Genomic DNA, 24,538 nt, shown 5'->3' on the forward strand with positions numbered 1-24,538 from the left:
TATTAGGAAATTGCGAATGGTATCTTGATAAACTATGCATAAATATTTTATAATTTTCTCAAACTTAAGTAATAATTTGTTATAAACTCTAAAGATATATCTTTCATTACAATAGTTATAAAGCAGGCAGGTCTTTTTATCAATGGAATAAGAAATTTATGCCAGATTTATCCTTTGTACTACATGCCAAGTAGTATTAGCAAAGGAATAACAAAGTACTACAAAGTAATTAACAAAATAGCCTTCAGGGAGTGTAGTTTATGGGCAAATGAGCATTATCTATTCAAAGTACCAACTTTTTATGGGCATTTTACTCTCAAACATATAATTTATGATAAATTTATAAATGTTTGTAAGTAAAATTCAAAAAGTGTTACACTGATTTCTTACAAAACGAAAACTGGCAGGTTATCTCTTCAACATAAATTAAATTTTTTTAAAAAAAGAAATGGCCCATAAAGTACCAACTCTTTGTGGGTTTCCTTTACATGAACAAATATTTTGCTCTTTATGGGCATTTCACTCTGAATCATTTAATTTATGTTAAATACATAAATGTTTGTAAGTAAATTTCAAAAAGTGTTGTACTAATATTTTTATGAAAGGGAAACTGGTAGGTTTTGTATTTAACATAAATTAAATATGTGAAAGCAAAAAAAAAAAAGAAATTACCCATAAATCTATATCTTGCAAATGTATTACAAGAAATTTGGTCATTAGTGCAACCAATTGTTATTCTGTTTTTGCTCTCTAATGATTTTTTTAACTATTAGGAACTCAAATTTTGTCATGTAAATTAATATTAGTGCAATAATTTGAAGTGAAATTAACCATTTGAAACAAATCATCTCTCCTTATTATAAAATAAAAAAAATTCTGGAGTTTTGGGCAAAAATAATGAAAAGAAAGATAAGTAAGTTGTAATTTAGTTCACAATTTTGAGAAAGTGATATCAATATTAATATGGGATCAACTGTTTGATGTCATAAAAAAATTACCTATTATGAATATTTTTACAAAAATATTTAAAAGTTGCAAGTAATAATATATTAGTAAAATGTTAATTCAAAACTAAAAAACTTGGGTTGAAATTTTGATACGAGTAGGGGGGGAAATGTAAGGAATTGAATTTTCATTCAAAGTCAATAGTTTGAGGAGAAGCGCGGAATTGACTTGAACACTTAGTGAAACCAACAACTCGCGGTCATGTTTAGTCATTCACCGAACAAAACGCTACCAGCCATGAGCCAACAGCCAACAAGCAACACTTAGAACCAAAAAACACACTCTGCTCCTCATCTCTGCCGAGAACCAAAAAACACACTGCTCATCTCTGCCGGAAACATCTCCTCGCCGAGAACCAAGAAACATCTCCTCGCCATCTGCTAATCGATCTTGGCTGGGAAATGATGAAATAGAAGACCACATTTAGCAGCAACTGTCTACAAAAAAAGGTATGCTGATTCTCTTTTGCCTCCCTAATTTTCCCCCAAATGGTTTGCCCCTAATGAATTCCCCCGTTTAGATTTAAATTCCATTCAGACTTGAGAATGACAAGTTTGATATTTTATCCAAAAACTGCGATAGAACTGAAATCTGAGTTAGGAAACGGTCGTCGTCAACTATAGCTGATCAATTAGGTTTAATTTGACACGTATATTTGGCAAAATTTTCTTCTTTTTGATCTAGAGACTGACAAAATAAAACCTTCCGCTGCTAAAAAAACTTAGTTGTTTGATTGGTTATTCATTGAAAACTTTACAAGATTTCGATCTGCTATATGTTTTTGTAGTATGATAAACAGATTATTTATGGGGTTTAAAATAGAAAGGTCAACTTTAGCTTCTCCAACTGCTATATATTTGCATCTCGCCTTGTGTGTGTGTGTGTGTTCCCCTTGTTTTGGCTAATTTCTTGGTATTCTAGTGCATTTCACTTTGTCATTCTTCTCAGTCTATTCTTGTTTAGAGGCTTGCGAAGTACTTGTTAAATGTTGTCGAGTCGAAGGAGGCAGGGACCTAGATTGAATAGGTACTATTATGGAATAAGATTAATATGCCATGAGTTAATTCTTTGGTGCGGATAAGGGATTTACATATCAGTATGCACGTGACAATGACTGTTCCTGGATGGACTAATGATAGTGACCGGAAAAATTGATAAGTTTTTTATCAGCCATTGGCACAATCATCCGATATTTTCAATGTCCGCCAGGCCCGGCAATCAGAATCTCTTGTCCGGGTCTCTTGCGAGAGTCAATTAATACTGCTGATATCTTACTGACAAGCAAAGGATATACTTAAAACCATTGTCAGATTTTGGAGAGAACTTGAAGCTAGTATCAGCCATTAGCTAGCCATGTTGATTCTAATCAAGCTTATACTGCTTGTGGTTTCCACTCTATCTGGCTTTGGATCTTCCCAGGACCTTAGTATCACCTACAACGGATTCCGGTCGTCAAACTTGAGCCTGGATGGCATAGCTGAAATCACACCAAATGGCCTCTTGAAGCTAACCAATGCCACCAGGCAAGAGAAAGGTCATGCCTTCTTTCCTAATCCTGTCAGCTTCAAGAATTCACCTAATGCTTCTGCTTTCTCCTTTTCCACCACCTTTGTCGTCCCATACCATTGTGCTCCTCCCATTTCCTATCTTCCTCCTTATACCTTCCTCCACCTCCTCTCTTGCTCCCATAATACTCTGCCAGATCCAGGAGGCTGTTTTAGGTACTTTGCTTCTGAGTAGTGACTCGTTGGGGTAATACTTAGCTTTGAGAACCTTACTCACTAAAAGAGAAAGAATTGGTTAAGAGTCTCCACACCTGTTTCCCCAGCAATGCTCTGTTAAATCTCAGCAGGTCTTTGAAACCCAACCCTCCATTCTCCTTTTCTTGAGCCAACTTCTTCCAGGAACACCAATGCAGTTTGCTTTTTCCATCTTTCTCACCCCACCAGAATCTAGCCATCCTGGAACTAATGTATTTACACAGCTTAGATGACAATTTAAAACATGACATAGCATAGGTGGTCATCGCCATAGTCACTGCCTTAAGTAGCACCTCCTTCCCAGCAGCACTCAAAAATTTGTTTTTCTAGGAGTTTATTCTTTTCTGGCAATTATCCTTCCCAAAACCAAACACCTGTTCCTTAGTTCTAGTGACCACCATTGGTAGACCCAGGTACTTCCCTTGACTGACTTTTTGTATTTTCCCCAGCTCCTTACATATATCATCTTGCTTAACACTGGACATATTTTTGCTAAAAAATACAGATGACTTCTCCAAAATGATAATTTGACCTGAGCCTTCCTCGTATCTCTTCAGCAAGTACATTAGCTCCTTAGCCTGACTGGGCTCAGCTTTACAAAATATTAGAGAATCATCAGCAAAAAATAAATGAGAGATTGATGGTCCTCTTCTGCTGATCGTCATTCCAGTGATTTTCTTGCCATCTTCTGCTCTCTTAAGTAGATTTGACAGCCCTGCAGAGCACAAAAGGAATAGATAAGGTGACAAAAGAACATACATACAAACAATATGCATACAAAAGAACATCAATGGCGGCACATTATCAGAAACTAGTGATATATCTATATGTATTTTTTTTTAAACCTGTAACTGTAGGGTTCTAGATAGCAGTGCAATCACCGCGCCAACACAAATATTTAATGTCCAAAACTGTAACTAAACAAGACAAATAAAACATTAAACCCAACTCAAAAATTGCAACATCTTAATACTAGTTTTGCAAGTAAAATGTTACCCTCCCAAAGACGCTAATAGTAAAAAAATTAGGCAGTAGTGGCCGCCTGGGCAGCAATCCTTTTCCTTTGTTCCTCTATAACTGACAACTTGATACCTTTGTCCTTTGGGGGAGACACCTAGGGCTTTGCACCTTTTCCAATGTTGTGTCTTCTAACTTTTGTCAGATACAAGTTTGGCTGAACTTTTGCCTCTGAGTCTCTAACAATTCAGAAACAACTTCATATTTTTTATTTAATATACTTTTCTGATTGAAATCACAGAATATGATCGGAAACAGATAGAATCTGAATCTTGGCATTGTTACTTTACATAAAGATGATATCTTATCCACTATAACATTGCCATGTTTTCTTTGATGAGAAGTGGTGCCTTTTGATGATTTCCTTTGCCTTGGCAAAAACTGACTGCAGAACTTCCCTTGTCAAGAAGTTGAAAGACATAACAAACCTGAAGTTGAACTGAAGTATGTTGCTCTTTACTGTTGTCACATTAGTTAGTTTCAATCGCTATGCTTATTAGATTCATGAGATTTGTATAACTTTACATTTTTTAATTTATTTTCAGGACTAGCCCAGAACTTCTGCTTAATTCTGTAAGGACTGTTTCACACACATCTTTCTTAATATTTTTTGTCTCCTTGTTAGTGGTTTTAGTGATTTTTGATGTCTAGCGGTGTCTAAAGTGCTGTGTGTGGACTCATGCTCTCCCCCTCCCCTTCCCTTTCAAAACGCTGAGTTGGAAATTTGTCCAAATGTAGCAGCATTTATGTTCATATGAGATCTGTTGCTGTGATGCCTGTACATGTTGAGGCATCTGATGGAACTTTTTGGGTCACTTTCTAATGAAAGTAATGGGACAGCAACTACCTCAAGTAGTTTAATTGTCAAAAGTGACTAAACTTCAATATCAGAAATGTTCTTGTTATCCCTCCATAATAGAGTGGCTAAGGACCTATGGAGTCTGCAATTCCTTGTTCTCATGCTGCAAACTCGTGACCTGTGGCATCTTGGACATGGATGGTCTCAAAGCTTCCCTTATGTTTCTCTCTATTCTTGATTACTCCAACCCAACCTCTGTTCCTTCCCCCAGTCACCATGACAACATTCCCAACATCAAACTTGATGAATTCAGTAATCAAAAAAGTCTCCAGGTCAAGTTTGATGGTGTCATTGGCCTTGATGAGTGGGTCTGGGTAACGAATGGTATGACCATCATAGGTATTCAGGTATGGCTTGCCCTTCTGTCCAAACTGTACTGATCGAACCTTACACAGCTTAAACTTTGCCTCCTCATCCCTGAAACTTCTGGTTTGATTAGCTGGCCCTGGCTATGTTGTTAACTAAGCTGATATGGTGATCATTGTCTGTGTGGCCCGGGATACAGTAGTGCTTGCCAAGAAAATCTCACAAGACTCCAGAATTAATTCCTATCTGCCTTACATTGTGTTTTGCATTGCACACAGCCTCCTCACATGCTTACATTGTGACATGTTTGAATTTAGTAATAGCTGTGTTGTATTTTGTTTAATTTTTATTATTGTTGTATGGGAAGATTAATTTCCTATATTTATTATATGTGTTGTTGTAATATCATGGTTGCATATTTTTTTGTGTTAGGATCAACGGTGCTTTTGAAAAAACATGGATAGGAGTTGGATGACAATTAAAGATTACTTGCATCCTAGATATTTGGCAGGAGTGAAAGAATTTGTTCAGTTCGCTTATTTAGGCAAGGATCCCACATATAAGCTCCCTTGTCCATGTAAAGGGTGCAACAACTTTGAGGATCAAACTATGGAGGTCATGAAAAGTCATTTGTGTAGGGGAATTGTTGAGAGCTATACTAGGTGGGTATATCATGGTGAAAGGTTTGAGGATTCTGATGAGGATGAAGATGATAACATAGTTTTAGATGAAGAAAACAGTGAGTCAGATGATATTCAAGAAATGTTAAATGACGTTGGTACTGCAAACTTTGGCGAGAATTGGAGAAATTCGGGGGAACATAATAGGGATATACCAAATAAGCAAGAGGGGGAAGCAAGTAAGTTTCTTAGATTATTATCTGAAGCTGAAAAAAGTCTCTACCCGGGTTGTGATAAGTACTCAAAACTTTCCTTTGTTGTCCATATCCTTCATTTGAAAACTATGAATCGGTGGACTTGCAAATCCATCGATATGCTGCTGAAATTCCTCATTCAAGTCTTCCCCATGGCATCAATTCCTAGCTCATACTATGATGCAAAAAATTTAATTCGTGAGCTAGGACTCAAGTGTGAAAAAATACATGCATGTGAAAATGATTGTGCACTTTATTGGAAAGAAAATGAAAGCCTCGATCACTGCCCAAATGAAAAATGTAAAGCACCTCGTTATAAATCCCCGGGTTCTAAAATTCCTAGAAAAGTGCTTCGCTATTTCCCCTTAAAGTCAAGGTTGCAAAGACTATTCATAAACAAGGAGATAGCTCAAGATATGAGGTGGCATAAAGAGAGACGCGTTCCCAAGGAAAACACAATGACACACCCTGCTGACTCAATAGCTTGGAAGGAGTTTGATAACAGTCACCCATCTTTTGCCGAAGATTCTCGTAATGTTAGGTTGGGGCTTTCAACTGATGGTTTCAATCCCTATGGAAACATGAATAATGCATATAGTATATGGCTTGTAATCCTTGTTCCTTACAATCTACCACCTTGGAAATGCTTAAAGGACCCTTTTTTCCTGTTATCAATGATTATTCCAGGTCCTAAGTGCATAGGAAATGATATGGATATATTTTTTAGGCCTCTAATTGATGAGTTGAAAGAGTTTTTTGACACTGGCTTTGAGACTTATGATGCAGCCGTGGGGGAAAAATTTATGTTACGGGCTGCTCTATTGTGGACTATAAGTGATTTTCCAGCATATGCCTATTTGTCAGGGTGGAGTACGAAAGGTTATAAGGCCTGTCCTATTTGTTTAGATGATACAACCAGTGTATATCTGAGAAATGGATTAAAATGTTGCTATATGGGGCACCGGCGATTTTTGCCAGCGGACCATAAATGGCGCAGAGAAAGAAAGTCATTTAATGGCAAGAGTGATCTTAGACAGCCTGTTAGAACTTTATCCGGTGAAGAAATCTTTGAACAACTTCAAGAGTTTGATCAAATGGTGTTTGGTAAGGCACCTGAATTGCTTAAAGAGAAGAAAAGAAAACGCATGCAAAATCAGTCAAATTGGTTGAAGAAAAGCATTTTTTTTGAGCTGCCATATTGGAGTACTAACAAAATTAGACACAACTTGGACATTATGCATATCGTGAAGAATGTGTGTGAAATTTTGTTGGCTACAGTGATGGGTACGGGACACAAAAATAGGGACACTTGGCAAGCTAGAGAGGATTTGAAGGAAATGAGATTGAGGGAAGAATTGCATCTTCAAACTCAAGGGGATTCAAAGGTGATGCCCGCTGCATGCTACACTCTTTCACGCAGCGAAAAACAAAAACTATGCCAGTTTTTGAGCTCACTCAAGTTCCCCGATGGATTTGCCTCAAACATATCTCATTGTGTTAAGCCAAAAGAGTGCCAAATTTCAGGGATGAAGAGTCATGATTATCATGTATTCTTGCAACGTCTACTTCCATTAGCAATTAGAGGCATGCTGCCAAAGGATGTTTCCCAAACTTTGGTAGAACTAAGCAATTTTTTTAGGAAAATTTGTTCCAGGACTCTTTATGTAGATGAGTTAGATGCACAGGAGAAAAACATTGTTGTAATACTCTGCAAACTTGAAAAAATTTTCCCTCCAAATTTCTTCGATGTAATGGTCCATTTAATGGTCCATTTACCTGCTGAAGCAAAACTTGCTGGCCCAGCACAATACCGGTGGATGTTCCCATTTGAGAGGTAGTGTAAAGGCTATTTTAAGACTGAATCTTCTTTTGCTTCCTAGGGTCGTACTGCTGTGACATCTTATGGCTGCATTTTTGTGACACAGAAAAATGGGTCAATACAAAGGTTATGTGCACAACAGAGCTCGACCGGAAGGATGCATTGTTGAGCGTTACTTGGATGATGAATGTCTAACATTCATTTCCAGGTACTTGCACAATGTTCCTACAATATTTAATGAACCAGAAAGAAACACCGAACGCTTTGAGGCTGCTGGAAAGTTGTCTATTTTTTCTGGAATGGCTCGGCCTTTTGGGGCAGCAACATTTTGTTGCTTAAGTGAATCAGAGTTGATGAAAATACATTTATTCATCTTGAAAAATTGTGAAGAAATTGATGATTACATAAGGTAATAAATTTATTACCTTATGTATATGAGAAGTGTTATATGTTTAGTCAATTATATCACTAACCGTAGCACATAGATAACTAATAATACTATTGTATAGGATGCACAAAGAATTGCTTCAGCAGCAAAATGTGTCGAATGTAGAGCAGATGCACGATTTAGAGTTTCCAAAGTGGTTTGAAGATCGTGTAAGTATGGAACAAACTACTAGAAAACTTGTGGTATTTATATAGTTGTTAATTTGTTCAGTCATTCTAATTTCTTATTTGGGTCATATAGGTCACTTACATGCATACACAAGGCAGATGCTGTGATGAATTGTTGTCTTTGGCCAAAGGACTGGATTTTAGAGTGATCAAATATCCTGGTTGTAATGTCAATGGGTTTAGATTTCATACCAAAACACGTGAGGTAGACAGAAAAACCCAGAATAGTGGCATTATGGTGAAGGGTGAGCATGCTGATGTAGAAATAAACTTCTATGGTGCTATTACAGATATCTTAGAGGTTGAATACTCCTTCAGTCAAAGCCGAGTAGTTCTGTTCAAGTGTGATTGGTGGGACTTGAAAAATAGCTCATGTCTTAAAATAGACAAACAGAGTAATCTAAGCAGCGTCAATTTGTCAAAAAAATGGTATATAGACCAGCCATTTGTATTCGCTTCCCAAGCCGAACAGGTCTTTTACGTAAAGGATATGAGGCTTGGAGGTGATTGGCATGTTGTCGAGTCAGTCTGTCCACGTTCATCATATGCTGTTCTTGAAAAGGATGAGGATAAATCATGTGAAGAAGAACAAGTTTACCAAGAAGATTATCTTGAAGACCTAATTGGGGTTCAAGAGAATGTCGATTTGTCTAACTTGAAAAGAGGTGATATGCTAGCTGATGAAGCTGTAGAAACTGGCATCCTAAATTCTGATTCTTCAGCTAAACATGCCAGGAAAATGGATGATTTTTTTGTTGATGATGATGAGATTCAGCAATTGAGCTCGAGTGAAGATGAAAGTGAAAAATTTGTAGAAAGTGATGACTATGAGTCTGACTAAACGATGTTGTAAATAACATTTTCAGTTTCTATTTATAGTTACAATGTAACATTTGGTTCAAATCAAGTGTATTTCTTATCTTGAATTATTTTTAGTCACTCTTATCTTCTAATTTGCAATATCTATTGTAAAATACAAGGCATATTAATTAAGTTCCTCCTTCGGGTGAGCATGCTGGTAATTGTAAAATGTCCTGGCATTTTAGACATATTTAGTCTAAATGCATGGCTGATTGATATCTTTTTATCATGTAGTTACATGGCTGGGCCAGGGAAGAAAGGAAAATGTCCTATGCGACCAACTCGAGGTGCTGAAATACCTAATGCAGCAGAAGCTAGAGAAAAAATAGGTGAACAGGTGATGAAAATTGACCTTGCTATGTACTTGTACCTTCACTTCTTTATACCATTGGTTTTAAACAATTAAGCATCTAAACCTGCTGTGTATTTCTTACTTCACTATAGCAAGTTGGTGGCCCAAAAGGTAGTCTGGCTAGCAATGCCAATAATGGTGCTGAATTCAGCCTATCTAGAAAGTCAGTTCAAATTCGCCTATTTGATGAGACTGAGGTTAGTTCTTACTTTTGGTAGTTGGCAATATTTGAAAAATACATTTCTAATGTGTAGTTGGCTGGATTTTAGGATCCTACTACCTCAAATGGTCGCAAAACTGCTACAGGATCATCAAGACATGAGTTGACAACTCCTACATCTATTGAGCAGCAAAATACTACTCCTACTTCAGTACAAGTCGGATCTAACCAGTCCATTGGTTGTGGAAGTGACCGGAATAATGAGAGCGATGATGTTCAACAGAATGATACCGGTATATGAGATTTACTTGTAATTTATATTACACAGCTAATTTCATTTCAGATTTTTCTACTCACATTCATAACTGTGTACTATGTTTTGGATAGGTGGTATCAATGTAACTAGGAAAAGAGGATATACTCGCAATATTGCACTGTCCAAGGAAAAGAAGGCCGGCAAAAAGGTAAAAGTCCAGGTCTCTGAAGTTAGTGGAAGAGTAATTGGAGAAGGGGCACAACAGTACATCTCAGAGGCAAGTTGTGTCATTCGTAAATATGGCAAATGGAAAGCAGAAAAATGGTCCAAACTCCAACAATCTGATAGAGAAGGAATGCTAAAACTTGTTAATGTAAGTGAAATTGTTTTGAAGGCTTGTTTTTCTTCTTGACTTGGTAACAACTAGTTCTGCAACAGGTCATTTATGCACTTTTTCTGACATTTACAATAATTTTTCACTCATATTTCAGAATAGTTTTGCTTATGATGAAGGAGAACATGTTAAGCCAGCACTTCTTAAGCAGTTAAATACACAGTACAGAAGTCGACGATACAATTTTCACAAGATTTTCAAGAAATTTAGTACAAAAGAGGAAGCACTTGCAAATCGTCCACAATATGTTGAAGAATCTGATTGGATTTACCTTTGTGACTATTTCTGTAGTCTAAATTTTATGGTATAGAGGCCGACTTTTGATCATTTACTATTGTTCTTTCTCATGTTTTTTGTGTGTTAAATTTTGATCACAGCTGAACTTGATAAGTGCAGAAGATAAGTGAGAGGAACAAGATCAATAGATCAAAGCAAAAAACTGCTCATACAGCTGGAACAAAATCCTTTCTTCGTCATAAAGCTGACCGGGTATTTGATTATCTTGAAGACATGTCTTTTGGATTGTTTAGGCAGGTTATTTAACTTCTTATTGTAACAGGAAACATAAGAAGGGAGGGAAGTTGGACCAATAGAACTTTATGACATCACCCATTACAGCAAGAAGAAGAATGCAATGGTTGACGAAACATCTGCTATGAACTTAGTAAGAAAAATGGAATTGGTACTCTAATATTGTTGTACAACTCTTATGAAAGTCTAACTTCAGAATTTACCTTTGTGACAGAGCATGATGAAGGAGAAAAAGTTGGAATCTGAATCCAGTGGTGCAAATAGGACTGAAGAAGACATTTCCATTGAAGTAACTGGACGTGTAACCGGATACGTACATGGTCGTGGTCCCTCCAAAGCTGGAATAATTGCCCAAAAGCTTGCAGAGATAGATGATTTCAAGAAAAGAGCAGAACAAGCGGAGAAGCGCTCAGCTGAGTTGGAAATAACAGTCCAATCTCAACAACAACTTATGGAGAAGCTTGTGAACCAGCAAAGTGAAATGCAGAACCAACAAAGTGAAATGCAAGATCTCCTTAAATCTTTGAAAGCACAGCTGCAAGCCAACAAGTAAGACGATGAAGGCACATCTGAACGAACTGATTGGTAAGCAATTTTCAACTATATATACTTGTCTAAATAGATATAATGGCTGCTATGGTTTAAAGTTAACATAAGTTATTGCAAATTAGTTATTGGTAGGTGACAATATTAACTTGTAATATCAAGACTGAGGAGGGACATTTAAGAATTACTTCTGTCAACACAAGGTTCTAATCAGATGGTGTTTTGATCTTGGGAGTACATTTGTGGCTTTATCATAGCTTTGTTATCATGAAACAATAACATTACACAAAAAAAAGCTTCAATAGTGTTTCTGTTTCATGATATTAATTTGAGGAGCACAGAAGGGCTAAAGAATAGAGACTGTTTTGCAGTAGATAAATATGATAAATATAGGATCTCCTCTGTCCTGCACAGGGCAGAGTGTGTTTGGTCTGTGGTCTTGGCAGTTATAGAACATTATAGTTTTGCAAGGTTCGTAGTTGTTCCTGGGGCCAATTAATATTGAGTTCTCTATGAACTTGCTGAGTGCCTACAGTTAATGCAGGAGAAATTACTTAGTTGACTTATTTAAAGAACTAGGTGATGGATTTAGAAGGACAGGTGCATTTCTCTGACTAAGGACTTTGTTTTCTTGGTTTCAGGATTGTAGTGGATGAAATCAGCTAACTCCCTTCCTTCCTCTCAAAACTTGGAAAATACTTTTTTGGATTTTGCCAAGTCTTATTTAGCCTTGAATCTGTGCATATTTGTTATATTACATGACTGAAGTTGATTGATAACAAAGATATTGCTTTGAGGCTGAAGTGCTAGGAAAGTGAATATGTCCCATCAACTTTAAGTGTCATACATCACGGAATGCCACTATCCCAAGAAAATGAAAAATGGAATGCTACTGCATATTTATCTCTTACATTGATGTATTTATCATATATTCATGATATTCAACTTTTGTTGTTTATTTAGCAATTAGAGACTGTTTTGCTTTTGTCACCTGATAACTTTACTAATAACTTTACTACTTTATTGTAGATACATTGCTCATTTTGGAGGTTTCGAAGAAGATTAGCAGTACGGCTGCTCAAAAACTGTGGTTATAGTGCTGTCTTAAGTTTAGAAAATGTTTTAGAAGCGCAGGATATGTTTTGGGACTTGGAATATGTTTTTTAGTGCAGCCTTGACTTATATGAGTAGTATTTGTTCTACTCAAACTTATGAAACTATTTGTACTATGATGTTGCACTTATTTATGACATTTGAATATTTAATATATTATTTTGGCATATTCTATTGTAACGGGTGCCTACATTTGTTATTTATTAAACATTGCTGATATTTTCATTTTTTAGATATTATTGTAGTAGGAAAGTCATGTGTAAGGTGTTGTAAATGAGTAGTATTTTTCTAGGCAGGATGTCTTTATTGACAATTGTTATTGTCACTCAATCAAAACTGTCTATTGATAAGGGATTGTTGCCACAGTTGATCAGGGGTTTATTGACAACAAAGTTGTCACTAATTCCCCTATGCCTTCACTATCATGCGTTCATGCATCACTTGCATCACTGACAAGAGAAGGTGTTGTCACTAGATTTATAGCTTTTACTGATGACATATGTTGTCATTAAAATTTTCATTCAGTGACGACCTTAAAGTCGTCACTGTATACTTTCATTTTTTACTGACAACATAGATTGTCATAAAAAAGGTTCTATTTACTAACGACTTTAAAGTCGTCACTGTATACTTTTACCGACGGAGATTCAGTGACGACCTTGCGACAACTGAAATGTTGTCAATAATGGTCATCAGTGACGACTTTTTGATTATTTGTGACGAAAAGTAGTTATCACTGATGACCAAAATTCTTGTAGTGAAAATAAAGGACACATGACACCAAGATTTTTACATGAAAAATTCAAATTGAGAAAAACCACGGGATCTAGTCCAGTCAAAATCTCTACTATCACAATAATGGAAATACACAAGTCTATCCAAAATATTCAGATGAGAATAATATCACCACCACCAACCAAGCTACAAAATCACCCCAAAAAATTACAACTGTTAAAGAAGTGGGTTTGAAAAGGTATTACCAAACGAAAAGAAAATCTGAAATCTGAACCGGTAGATGAGTAGAGTTTGACGAGAGGATCGCGTGTGTAAAATTTTGTCTCAATCGGACTTCAAATCACCTTCCAACTGAGGCGTCAAAGTTGCAAAGAATTTTCTCTCTCTAGCTCTCACTCTTTCTCTCTCTTCGTCTCTCTCAAAGTGACGGCTGTCCTTTTCTCTCTTTCTCTTATTAGCTTGTGCGGCAGCTTCTTATATTTATGGTGCAACGAATCTTATGTCTCACACCCTGTGTCACTCTTTGTGCCATTTTTATTATATTGCTATTTCTCCTTCATAAGCATCATGTTTTAATTCTTTTTTGTTTCTTTAAGATCTAATAACTATTAATTGAGTAATACACAAAATTTAACAAAATTCAAAAAATCAAAATGCATAAAAAATGAGATTTTTTATGAATTTTCTGCTGTATTTTTTAATTTTCTATTATATATTACTTTTTTTAAGCTGTTGTATTTATTTTTTATTTAATTAATAGTTATTGAATTTTAAGAAAACAAAAAAGAATTAAAACATGATATTTATGAAGGAGAAATAATAATGTAATAAAAAATGGAACAGAGAGTGACACAGGGTGTAGGACAGAAGATCTGTTGCGTATTTATGGTTGAGAAACCCTCAAGCTTTATTCACTTGCACAAATGGGCTGGCCCAACAACAATGTCTTGCTACACTTGTTATATTTACTTTAACCGATTTTTCTTTTCAGAAGAAATCATTTCTATCCTCTCGGCTGGCAGAGAGTATATTCCATGACGAATACAGCAATTATACTTACCACAACATACATAAATCGTAAGGAACATTGATAGAGACCACTCAATCCAAACTGTACATCAACTTCCATCATCAGTTCTTTTCCAACAAGTGATTTGAATGAACCTAGACATGATAATAGATCTGAGACGTGGAGAATCGAAAAACAAATCTTGTGTTAGATATAATAATCTCCAACAGAATTAGACAATAATGTTCAACCAAATAGATCAATTTATTTTACTCGATTACTTTAGTTATTTCATATGTGCTTTTCTTTATCTTTTTAATCAACAAACATTCTTAGATATGCATCTAAACGAATTTCTTTAAACCAAAATAAAGATACCCATCATTATTATTTAATGAAAACATAAAAAATGACCATCGAAATAGAAAGCAAGCTCTGCTAATGCACAAGTTGAAATACAAGTTCTCATAGGAGTAATTATAATTCAAATTATACAGAAAATAGGCAAACTCATACTTGAAACTCATGGAAAGTGATAGTAGGATCGTCTTTGTCTGTACCTCAATCCTCCTTATTCATATCTCCAAATATCTCATAAAAGTAATATTTGAAACTCTTGATGTATTCCTCTTGGAAACACACACTAACCACTACTTCACTGTGACGGTCACCACAAAGAACAAAATCCCCATCCCCATTGTGAGATACTTCAACCATGCCTAATGATTTCCCCCAGCCAAAATCTAGGTCATTGAATGGGAACGTCAGCCAGCTTGAAATGGTGAGGTTAGGATTGCCAAGATATTCCATATGGTCATGTCTTTCTTGAAATTTGGATAAATCTGTTTGCATCTGCAGAAATTCAACCTCGGAATATAGAAATTCACTTGTTACTGCTAGGATGGTCTTCCTTATCTTGGCTGCTGTATTAGCCAATGTACCTGTTAACAAGTTGCCTGACGAATCCACAGATCGGATATAAAGCATTGCATTACCAAAATATCCAACAGGCAATGGTGGTTGAATAAGTTTGTGAAAATTAATTGGAAATGACAACACTGTAGGCTGTTCATGGATGAGTAGTCTGGCCCTGCATGCACATCGCCACAGGTGTGCCGAAATCACCTCAAATGTGCTGTAGGGCCGTTTCATGACGGGAACCATGCCATCACTGGCAAGACTCTTCAAAAACTCGATTTCTTTTGTCGATAGTTTTAGCAAATCTATCGAAGTTTTCTTCTCTTGTTGGATTTTTGCACTTGTTTCCCCGATCACTATTGGTAATGGTAAATGAGGATTTGCAGCGTGCGAATTCACATCTATTCTTTCTCCACCACTTCTTGGAACCCTTGTATCACCTCGTAGAACTCTCCTGTCTAGGAAGGGCTTAGTGAAAATGCTGTTGCCACTCGCTAAGCGAGCCCATTCTATAATGAAGTGGAATGCACTCTGTCCATCAGCAATTATATGTGAGATGGCTATGCCGAGAGCAATGTTCTCATCTTTGAATTTTGTCACTTGTATGGCCAACAATGGGAGATTTTCCATATCATTGTAGTTCAGTGAAGGGACAAGATTATGAAACATTGGGCTTGGTGAAAAATCTCCTATTTGATCAAGAGTTTCCTGACAAACTGCTTCAAGTAGTTGAGCTCCGGCGGAATTGCAATTTAACTCCATTCGTCCAACTTCCATTAGCACTATCCGTCCTGCTAAAGGGTAGAAGTGCACTAGAGCCATGGCCAACGAGCTCTTTAGTTTATTAATGAGGGAGCCGTCTTGTGTGAATTGTGGTGGAGGAGGTTTGTAGAAATGAACAGTGGGAATATGGATTAAAAACCCAGTTTGATCAAATAGGCTCAATGGCATATGACCTTGGAATGTTGGAGCAGATGGCTTTACTAAGTAAGAATTTTTGAACGTAATGTTCAATTTTTGTTCCATTTTGACAAGAAATGGAGAAGAAGGTGGTTCGAGGATAGCAAAGGAGTGGCAAAGGAGGATTTCAGAAGTCGGGAGTTTTTATTGGTGATGGTAATATGAAGGGCGAAGTACATTATAGCTCACTAAACACACAACCCAATTGGGGCTAATGGGCTATATGCGAAATGTTCAAAATAACCCTTCAAAACACTTTCAGGAGTTTAATGGGTTGTTTGGAACGAAAAAATGTTTAATGGGCAAAATGAAACTTTTGAAAAATTTAGTGATCTTCGGTCAACTTTATAAATGGTTCACAAATGATTTCGACTTAATGAATGGTGATGAAATTTAATCAGTTCCTTTAGAACCATTTAATAATGGATCTAAATTGATGGATTTAAATGGTTTAAATAAAAAATTAATTATTTATTTATAATCTATTTAAATATTTTGGTTATTTTATTGTTTTACCATTTTTGGTACTATATTGATACTTTTTTTTATGTATGTGTTAATTTAATAGGTTCATTTGGGTGAGAAAGAGCGCAAAGCACTTAGATTTTTATATAAAAAATTTGAATAGTTGTAAACTAGTTTTTCATATGTTAGTTTAGTACAAATATGAGTACCCAAAGCTACAATCATGACTGGCAAAAATATTCGAAATCTAACAATCCATCCAATCTGTCCACTAATTTGAGAGATTGCATCGAGTCAGTTGGATATTGGATTAGTTTCGGATTGGGTGAAAGAAAGTCAAATAATATTTGGGCGGTTTGGGTTTTTAAATTGAATATCCACTTAAAAATGTAATATGCACTAAACTAGACGATTCGTCCTAGGGAAATCAATTTCTTGTAGTAGTAACATTAACTTTCATTAAGGGCTCGTTTCGTTGGGGATAAAATATTTTCTATGGAAGTCATTTTCGGCAAAAAAAATTTGCTTATCCATCAATTTTCTCGTGTTTGGGTAAGTCCACAAAATAGTTTACCAAAAATTTATCCCTCAAGGTTTCGATACCTGGCAGCCTCATTCCCACCTCTTTCAAAACAATCATTTCTTCTCTTTCTTCTCCGCTTGGAGCCTTGGATCTCAACGCAACTATTCCCTCGATTGCCAACCTCTCCTTCTTCACGACCTCAGTTCTTGTGGCTTGACAATTATTTATGCACAAAGGAGAACATAAGAGAGAGGCAGACGCGTATTTTTGGAATCTAGCCAATTCTAGAATTGAATATTTAAATATATACAGGAGAAGTTGAAGACCTGGAAATAGTCATTACCACCATTGGGTTTCATCATTAGAAGAGAAGGAGAAGGGTGGGACGGCGTGAGGTGTGGTGGGTGGGTAATGCGTTTGGGTTTGATCATTAGATGGCGTCACCAACTGCGAGACCTCAAATCACATATTCGGTTGGCAGCGTGTCGTAGTAGAATTATTATGCTGAGGTGATGGATTGTAGAGATCGCCAACTTCATTCTATGTATCACGAGATTACCAAGGGAAAATTGCTAAAATGGACTGTCATAGTTTTATGAAATGAAATGAAAAACTTTTATGGTCCTTCATTGTTATTTTAAACATGAGTAAGCCATGAAAAGATTTTTTATCTTCTTTTTTTTCCCTTGTTTTCCTTTTTTCCTTGGGAAATACAAAATAATTATATCTATTGGTATTTCCAGAAAATGAGTGCATACACGGTACATTAATTAGGTAAGTAGATTTTTAATATATATATATATATATATATGTGTGTGTGTGTGTGTGTGTGTGTGTGTATAGTGCATAGAAGCTAGTCTTTGCCGGGGAGATTCGATTTGGACCAAATGATGGTGTCCTGAATCCTACAGCTGCAAAGATATAGAGATGTTTACAAGAAAAAATTCCATAAAATTAAAGTATCTATACGTAGGAATCTTTTACCAAGCAAAATGGTGATTGCAACAGGAAATGTCTGCATATCCTTTTTTTAATATTCTGGATTCAACCCCTCCAATTCACATATTTGGTTATGTCATTACTTTGGTGCTTTTGGTTTTCATTGATCCCTAACCACCACCCGAAAAAAGAAAAAAGAAAAAAGAAAAAGAAATAAAGATTGGGCAAACTAATCAATAAAACAGTGTTTCATTAGAAAAAAATCTATCGAGGTGATCTAAACAAAATTTTCGTAGGATTTTTTTTCTTTGGAAACCAAGTGTATATGGAGGAATCTCTCTGCATGAGCTTATTACACGTGTGTGGATTAAAACAACAAGTGTGCTTGTATGTGTAGAAATGTTATCATGTGTGAAAATATGTGCATGTATGTGAAAATGTGTTTGTGTATACAGAAATTATTGTGTGTGTAAATGTGTGTAAGAGGGTATTATATATATTAAAATGTATAAAATTATATGTTGGGTCATATTTGGGTTAGTGAGTTTGAAATAACCCAATATGATTCAACCTAAAATCAACTCAATTTCTAATTAGACGGATTGAGTATAACTTATTTAAATGAAAACCTAACACCAATTCACCCAAAACTCATTCAACCCTCACACAATTGCCAGGTTTAGCTATAATCTCAAATTTCATAGTTGTAAAACTCATCATATTGTTAATATACCTGCTGCTACTTTATAATTCCAAAGAAGTCTTTACAGTGGAAAAAAATAAGTATAAATTAGTGAACCACTCCATGGCTCTTTTTTTCCTACATCAAACTATAACGTTGCTGTGATATTTGCAACAAATAGAAAAAGGAAAGAATAGAATGCTAAGGCAAAAATTGGAGGGGATAAACATGATTTACTTGAAAAAGAAAAGATTTAAAACTGTTAACTGAAATAAACTGTAATTGGTTGAAAACATCATAACGCAGAGAAGTTGCAAATGTCGACACAAACTTTCATATATAGAAGTATTGCAACACTTTCTTAAAAACCTCTCCATGTCTTCTACAGAGTTAATATTTGCAATTGATTGAATTCTTCAAAAGTAGCCATCTTGTCCAGAAATGCTAGTGTTGCATAAACTTACTAGGGTGTGACATCAATAACTCGGTTCTTCTAATCATGTCCCACATCACTTGCACGTTATATCCACAAGTTTGCATATCATTTTGAAATTTAAAAGGGCCAACACCTGACAGTAACAAAAGTAATAAGAACAGCATTTTAATGCATGATCCTAGCAATGTAATACATAAGAAGTAATCGCCATCACTGTTACAAGCATCAAGCGAAATGAAGTCACAACTTTGAAAATTTTCAACCATGCTTCATGAGCATTTTTTGGCTGAGCTGTGAAGAGCTATGTTTTGAAACTTGGATTAGGCCGCGACTCAATCGAAGTCAGGAGTTAGGCGTCAATGGTCAAACCCATTTAAGAACCGAATAACGTCATCATGATGTCATAAATATATTCAATTTTAAAAATTAATATACAATGTAAAATTTCTAAAAGCATAATAATCTCAAAGTATGTTCATGCACGTTTGATGTTTCTAAAATATTTTACAAGGAAATATAATTAAAGTAATATAACCAAGTAGCAATATATACAATTTAATATATATTCAACAAGTTTGGAATTAAATTGGAGGATTTATTTGAAAAATAATAGTAGAATTTAGGATAGAAGTTATAAATTATATGATGTTACTAGGTGTGTTAATAGTTTCCTGGCACTAGCTAGGGACCAAATCATAAAATCAATAAAACTTTGAAACCCCAAAACTGGTTTGAATTCAAAGGTATGCACCTGTGGGGCTCTTAGAGTGAGGTCCAGGGGTTAGACTTGGCTCACTAAAATTATCATAGTGATTGAATTCCTACGTTTTCTCCTTGTTTCTCTCACTACCCATCTTCTTCTTCTCTGTCCTCATTCTTTTTTCTCTAGCCACAATTTTCTTCTTCTGTTGCTTTCATTTTTTCCCCTTTTTTACTTCTAGATCTTCGTATCTTTTTATCTATTCATTACAAGAAATCATCATCTTTTATTCTTCATTTTTTTCCCTTTACTTCTCTTCTTTTTTTTTCTTAATTCTTTTAATCTTAACTTTAGATCATTCAATATTATGTTGGAAGAGCCATATGTGGCAGTAGCAGTGGATCTGTGCTCAAGGATCGGAGGCCATGTTAAAAATTTAGGGAGTAAAAATGTTTGAAATTGAATTTTGAGAAAAAATCAGATTTTTCCGGTTGTTCAAGGTTTTCGGTCAACCCCAATTTTTGACCGGATCCTTGTCACCAAGTTTTTGAAAATCTTGGACCGAACATGTATTTGGTTTTTGGTCAATCGGTTGAACCAGCCGGTCCGATCTAAGTTTAAAAACATAGGTTTCCAAGACTTTTCACTAAATCAAAAGCAGACAACAATAGTCAAAGTATGATCATAATTATAGTCCTTGCCAGCAAATGATAGTAAATGCAGTTCCAAAATTATCAAACTTCAGCCATCTAGTAAAAGAGAAAAAAAATCCTTAGCAAGGATTTCACCAAGAAATGATCTTTGGTGCTAAAGTATAATGGATGGATAGAGCATTCGTCAATATCTAAATTCAGTAGCAGGTTAAATTGTGATTGATGGGACTCCCAAGAATAAAAAACATCAAAGTGCTTGCATGCTTTTGCCAAAGAATACACTACACAAATGCCTTTCCTACTATCCAGAGAGATTAAAATTAGCATTATGCTTCACCTCCTCCATTATTATAGATCAATTGCAGATAATCATCACCACAAATTGGCATGTGCTTAGTTGCATTGAAGATGAAAACCAACCAGATGGTAAATCATGAGTAATTCTAACAATATATATTTCTGCCCCAAATCTGTTTACTTTTTTAACTTTTTCCACCATTAATTGTTTGGATCTCAAACAAAAACCAAAATTAGCAATTCATGCAATTAATTCAAAAAGCCTCAACACTGTTTGCAGACTACAGCTGTATCAGAGTTGCCAAGTAGATTATAAGGTTTGTCAATGCAAGACTGGAAAAGGAATACAGTTGGAGCGGTTTACAAGAATGATAGAAACGGGAAAACAGTTATTTAGCTTAAGTTAAGCTATTAGCTGACAACGACACTACTACAACACCTTGAATTACTAAAAGAAATTCCAAATGACACCTAGCAAAAATCCTATAGACTAAAACCTTCTATGACTATTTAATCCTTCATTTTTTTGGAAGATGCCGTCAATGGGCTTCTTTTTGTTTCCTTTTCCCTTGTACACTTTCTGGTTTTTATTCTCATGTGTTAAGTTATGTCATCATTGTATCAAACAAACAGGCAAGCAACTGCAGTTTTTTGCCATTTTCCTAATTTTATAGATTAACATTTCATAGTGTTCAATAAGTGTTGTTCTGCTACTAAAAATCCAAATCATTACATTTTGATCTAGATATGAGACTTATTCTCCAATAATTTCACTCAATCATGCCAAGGTTTTCTCTTGGACTTTTTGGTGCTTGCATTTTGTGAACTTTTTAAATTAAAGTCTTTGATTTTTAAAAAGAAAACAATTTCTTCATTCAATAACCAAGCCAAACGAAAGCCCAAAATATAACAAAGGATCACAATATAGTTATTCAAGCACTCTAACAACCCTTCACGTAATGGAATATATTATTGTCTACAAGCTCCCACTTTAAGGATGCATGCTGCTTTGATACAATAAGATGGTATCATAAGCAACCAATGAAACAGAATAGTTAAACATTTGCAATAAAATAAAGCAGGCAACCGTCGTATTGTCTTATACTATCCAAGCTATACAAGAAAAGGTGAGGTTTTTTAAAACAAGTTAATCATTATCAATCAAGACTATATTGACTCTGGTCTTTCTCAATTCCAATACCTAAATTCAACCAACCTATTTGACCTCATTAACGAATTCCGTGTCTTTAACAATTATCTTTTACCATGTAGCTTCATTGAAGCCTTTCCACTCCTAATTATCTAATCCTTTTATTTGTACTAAACTTGTAAGATCCCTGAAAATCATTCTCTTACCAATATTAGTTAGAGAGATGAACAAGACATACTATTAAATACTAGTCATAAGATTTAATGAAAGTGGTTATTCCATTTTCTTTAATTCCCATGGTAAGATTTTAAATACATTTAGTATCATGAATATTTTATTACTAACCAATTATCAATCATGCCCGTTTCCGTGACATTACCAACTACCAATTAGGATATTACCTTTCTAATTGAACCTTGTTTTCTCCAAAACAACACTACTAGAGTTAAGTATGAGATTTATATATCCTAAACATGAAACTAAATCCTAATTCTTTCTTTGGCAAATTAACAATATTTGAGGGGGTGAGTGAGCAAACTTTTGGTAGAGGAAAAGGAGGAGGAGAAGGAATTTGGAACTCGGATAATAATCTGTAACTACAACACAAGTATGACCTCTTTCTTTATTTCAATGTACCATATGATTTTATATGAAGATTAACAAGGACCCTAAAGTAGTATGAATTTTTTTAAACACAACTCACTAGATGTTAATTATACTAAAAGGGACTGTAGGCTAATAACTATATGACTGTTAAATAGATCCATGTTTTCATCCTTCGTTTCCCGTAATTCAGTAGCTAGTTATTAGAAAGTCAAATTCTAATTGATATTATGAACACATATCCCAAGTAGTCACTGGCCAATAGTTTTAATGTCTCACAAATGGTTTTGTTTAAACTATAATAACTAGTATGAATAATTGGTCTACGTTTGATATGGTCAGTATGAATCCAATCTAATTCTTGGTTTCAACGTTTCTTTTAAATAGACTATTATAATTGTGGGACAGTGAAGAATGTAAGTTGCTTTGCACAGTAGTACAGCATTCTATTGAAACTATTTTAGTATTATTGGGAGCAGAAAAATTCAATTTTAAGGCTGATTTTTCAGCTTTTAGTGTATAACTGCTATTTTACAATGGTATTTATGACTATTTTGATGTCATTTTATTACAATTAACAATTATTCCTAGTCTAATGACAATAATAATATCCTGGGGAAATGTGAACCCTAATCCTTTACGTTAAGGCATTTTTTTTTTTTTGAAAAACACAAACTCCCATTTGAGAAGAAAAGACTACTAAGACAACATCAACAATGATACGTCATTCGTGTCTTTTATGGAAGTTTTAAATTTTCAAACTAATCGTTTAAGAGTATAAATTATACTAAGAATAGACATAACCGTAGGAATGAGTTTAGAAATAAGAAAATATTCATTTATGTTAACACACAATTACTGTATATAACATAACAAAGTTATATGACACTTGTTTTAGGGTTGTAAGGCAAGAATCGAGAACCTAGTAGGACTTTCTTTCAAGTTGACTGAGATGAATGGAATTTACCCCTTTGTATGTTCTTAAATACATTTTTTTTGCAATGTTTATTAAATTATTACTTTCTATATGAAAATAGACTTTGTATGACTATACTTGTTGCACTAAATTTTTTTGCTATGAAAGATATATGTATATGAAATGTTGTTAAATGTACCTATCTATTTAATGTAGCATGAATTGCTTAAGTAAATGTCAATGAATGTTAAAAAGGCTCTAACAGTCACAATATAATCGGTAGAGACTATAGTCCCACCAATGTCAATGTAAAGTGAAGTCATGTAATGTACAATATTGGTCAAAGAGTATTTTGGATGTCCCGTTAACTGCCCATTCTAGTGGGGCTAATCACTAGACTAAGTAGTCAGTGCCAATGAAGGTCTGCAACTTTTAAGAGCTAATAAATATTTATATTTTATACTAATGTGCAAAGGATGATTTGTTTTAATGTACTTTGTTTGCTTATGTGTATAACTATTTGCAAATATATGAATATATATATGTAATATATTTGATCCGACAAGGGATATTTTGCTCACTGAATATAATAATGCTCACCCCATGATTTTAACATTTTTATGTAGAGGACAAGTACATTTACAAGTTTGTTGAGACTGATGGTGATTGAAATTGATAGAGTTGGATGACTGTTAGAAAAGTTGAGTAGCAATTGATGGAATATTGTCTTTAAATTATTTATTTCAAGAATGAGTACGTATGGATTGATACACCAGTTACTTAGTCATTTTGTTTTTATTTGTTATATTATTAGAAATAAGTTTCACACTAGATTAAGTGTTACTTTTGCAAATAAAATGTATTGATTAATGATGCATTGCATCTTGGAGAGTGGTATTCTTTGGGGTATCGTGATTGTTGCATTTTCGAAGTGTGACAAAACTAATGTGAAAACCGCGTTAAAATTGAATTACAATCGGGCATCTAAATTGCCACCCACAACAAACAAGTCAAGCCTGGCAACATTGAAGAAAACCACTGATATGATTGATCAAGCTGCCCTGACAGTCAAGTGTCAACTTAA

The 24,538-nt window shown here is 34.9% G+C and overlaps 1 protein-coding gene and 1 pseudogene across 1 annotated transcript; both read right to left on the reverse strand.

Annotated features, from left to right (window-relative positions):
- Positions 1-3,789: 3,789 nt before the first annotated feature.
- LOC113771366 lies at positions 3,790-5,252 on the reverse strand (annotated as a pseudogene).
- Positions 5,253-14,773: 9,521 nt separating this feature from the next.
- LOC113771367 (spermidine hydroxycinnamoyl transferase-like) lies at positions 14,774-15,952 on the reverse strand. The gene has a single exon (XM_027315953.1). The coding sequence runs from the start codon at positions 15,950-15,952 to the stop codon at positions 14,774-14,776; it is 1,179 nt and encodes a 392-aa protein (XP_027171754.1).
- Positions 15,953-24,538: the final 8,586 nt, after the last annotated feature.

Source organism: Coffea eugenioides, chromosome 5 (genome assembly GCF_003713205.1).
Source record: "Coffea eugenioides isolate CCC68of chromosome 5, Ceug_1.0, whole genome shotgun sequence".
NCBI lineage: Eukaryota > Viridiplantae > Streptophyta > Magnoliopsida > Gentianales > Rubiaceae > Coffea > Coffea eugenioides.

Excerpts from the sequence above, each read along its gene's own strand:
- LOC113771367 (XM_027315953.1), bottom strand. The coding sequence starts at position 15,952 with ATGGCTCTAGTGCACTTCTACCCTTTAGCAGGACGGATAGTGCTAATG.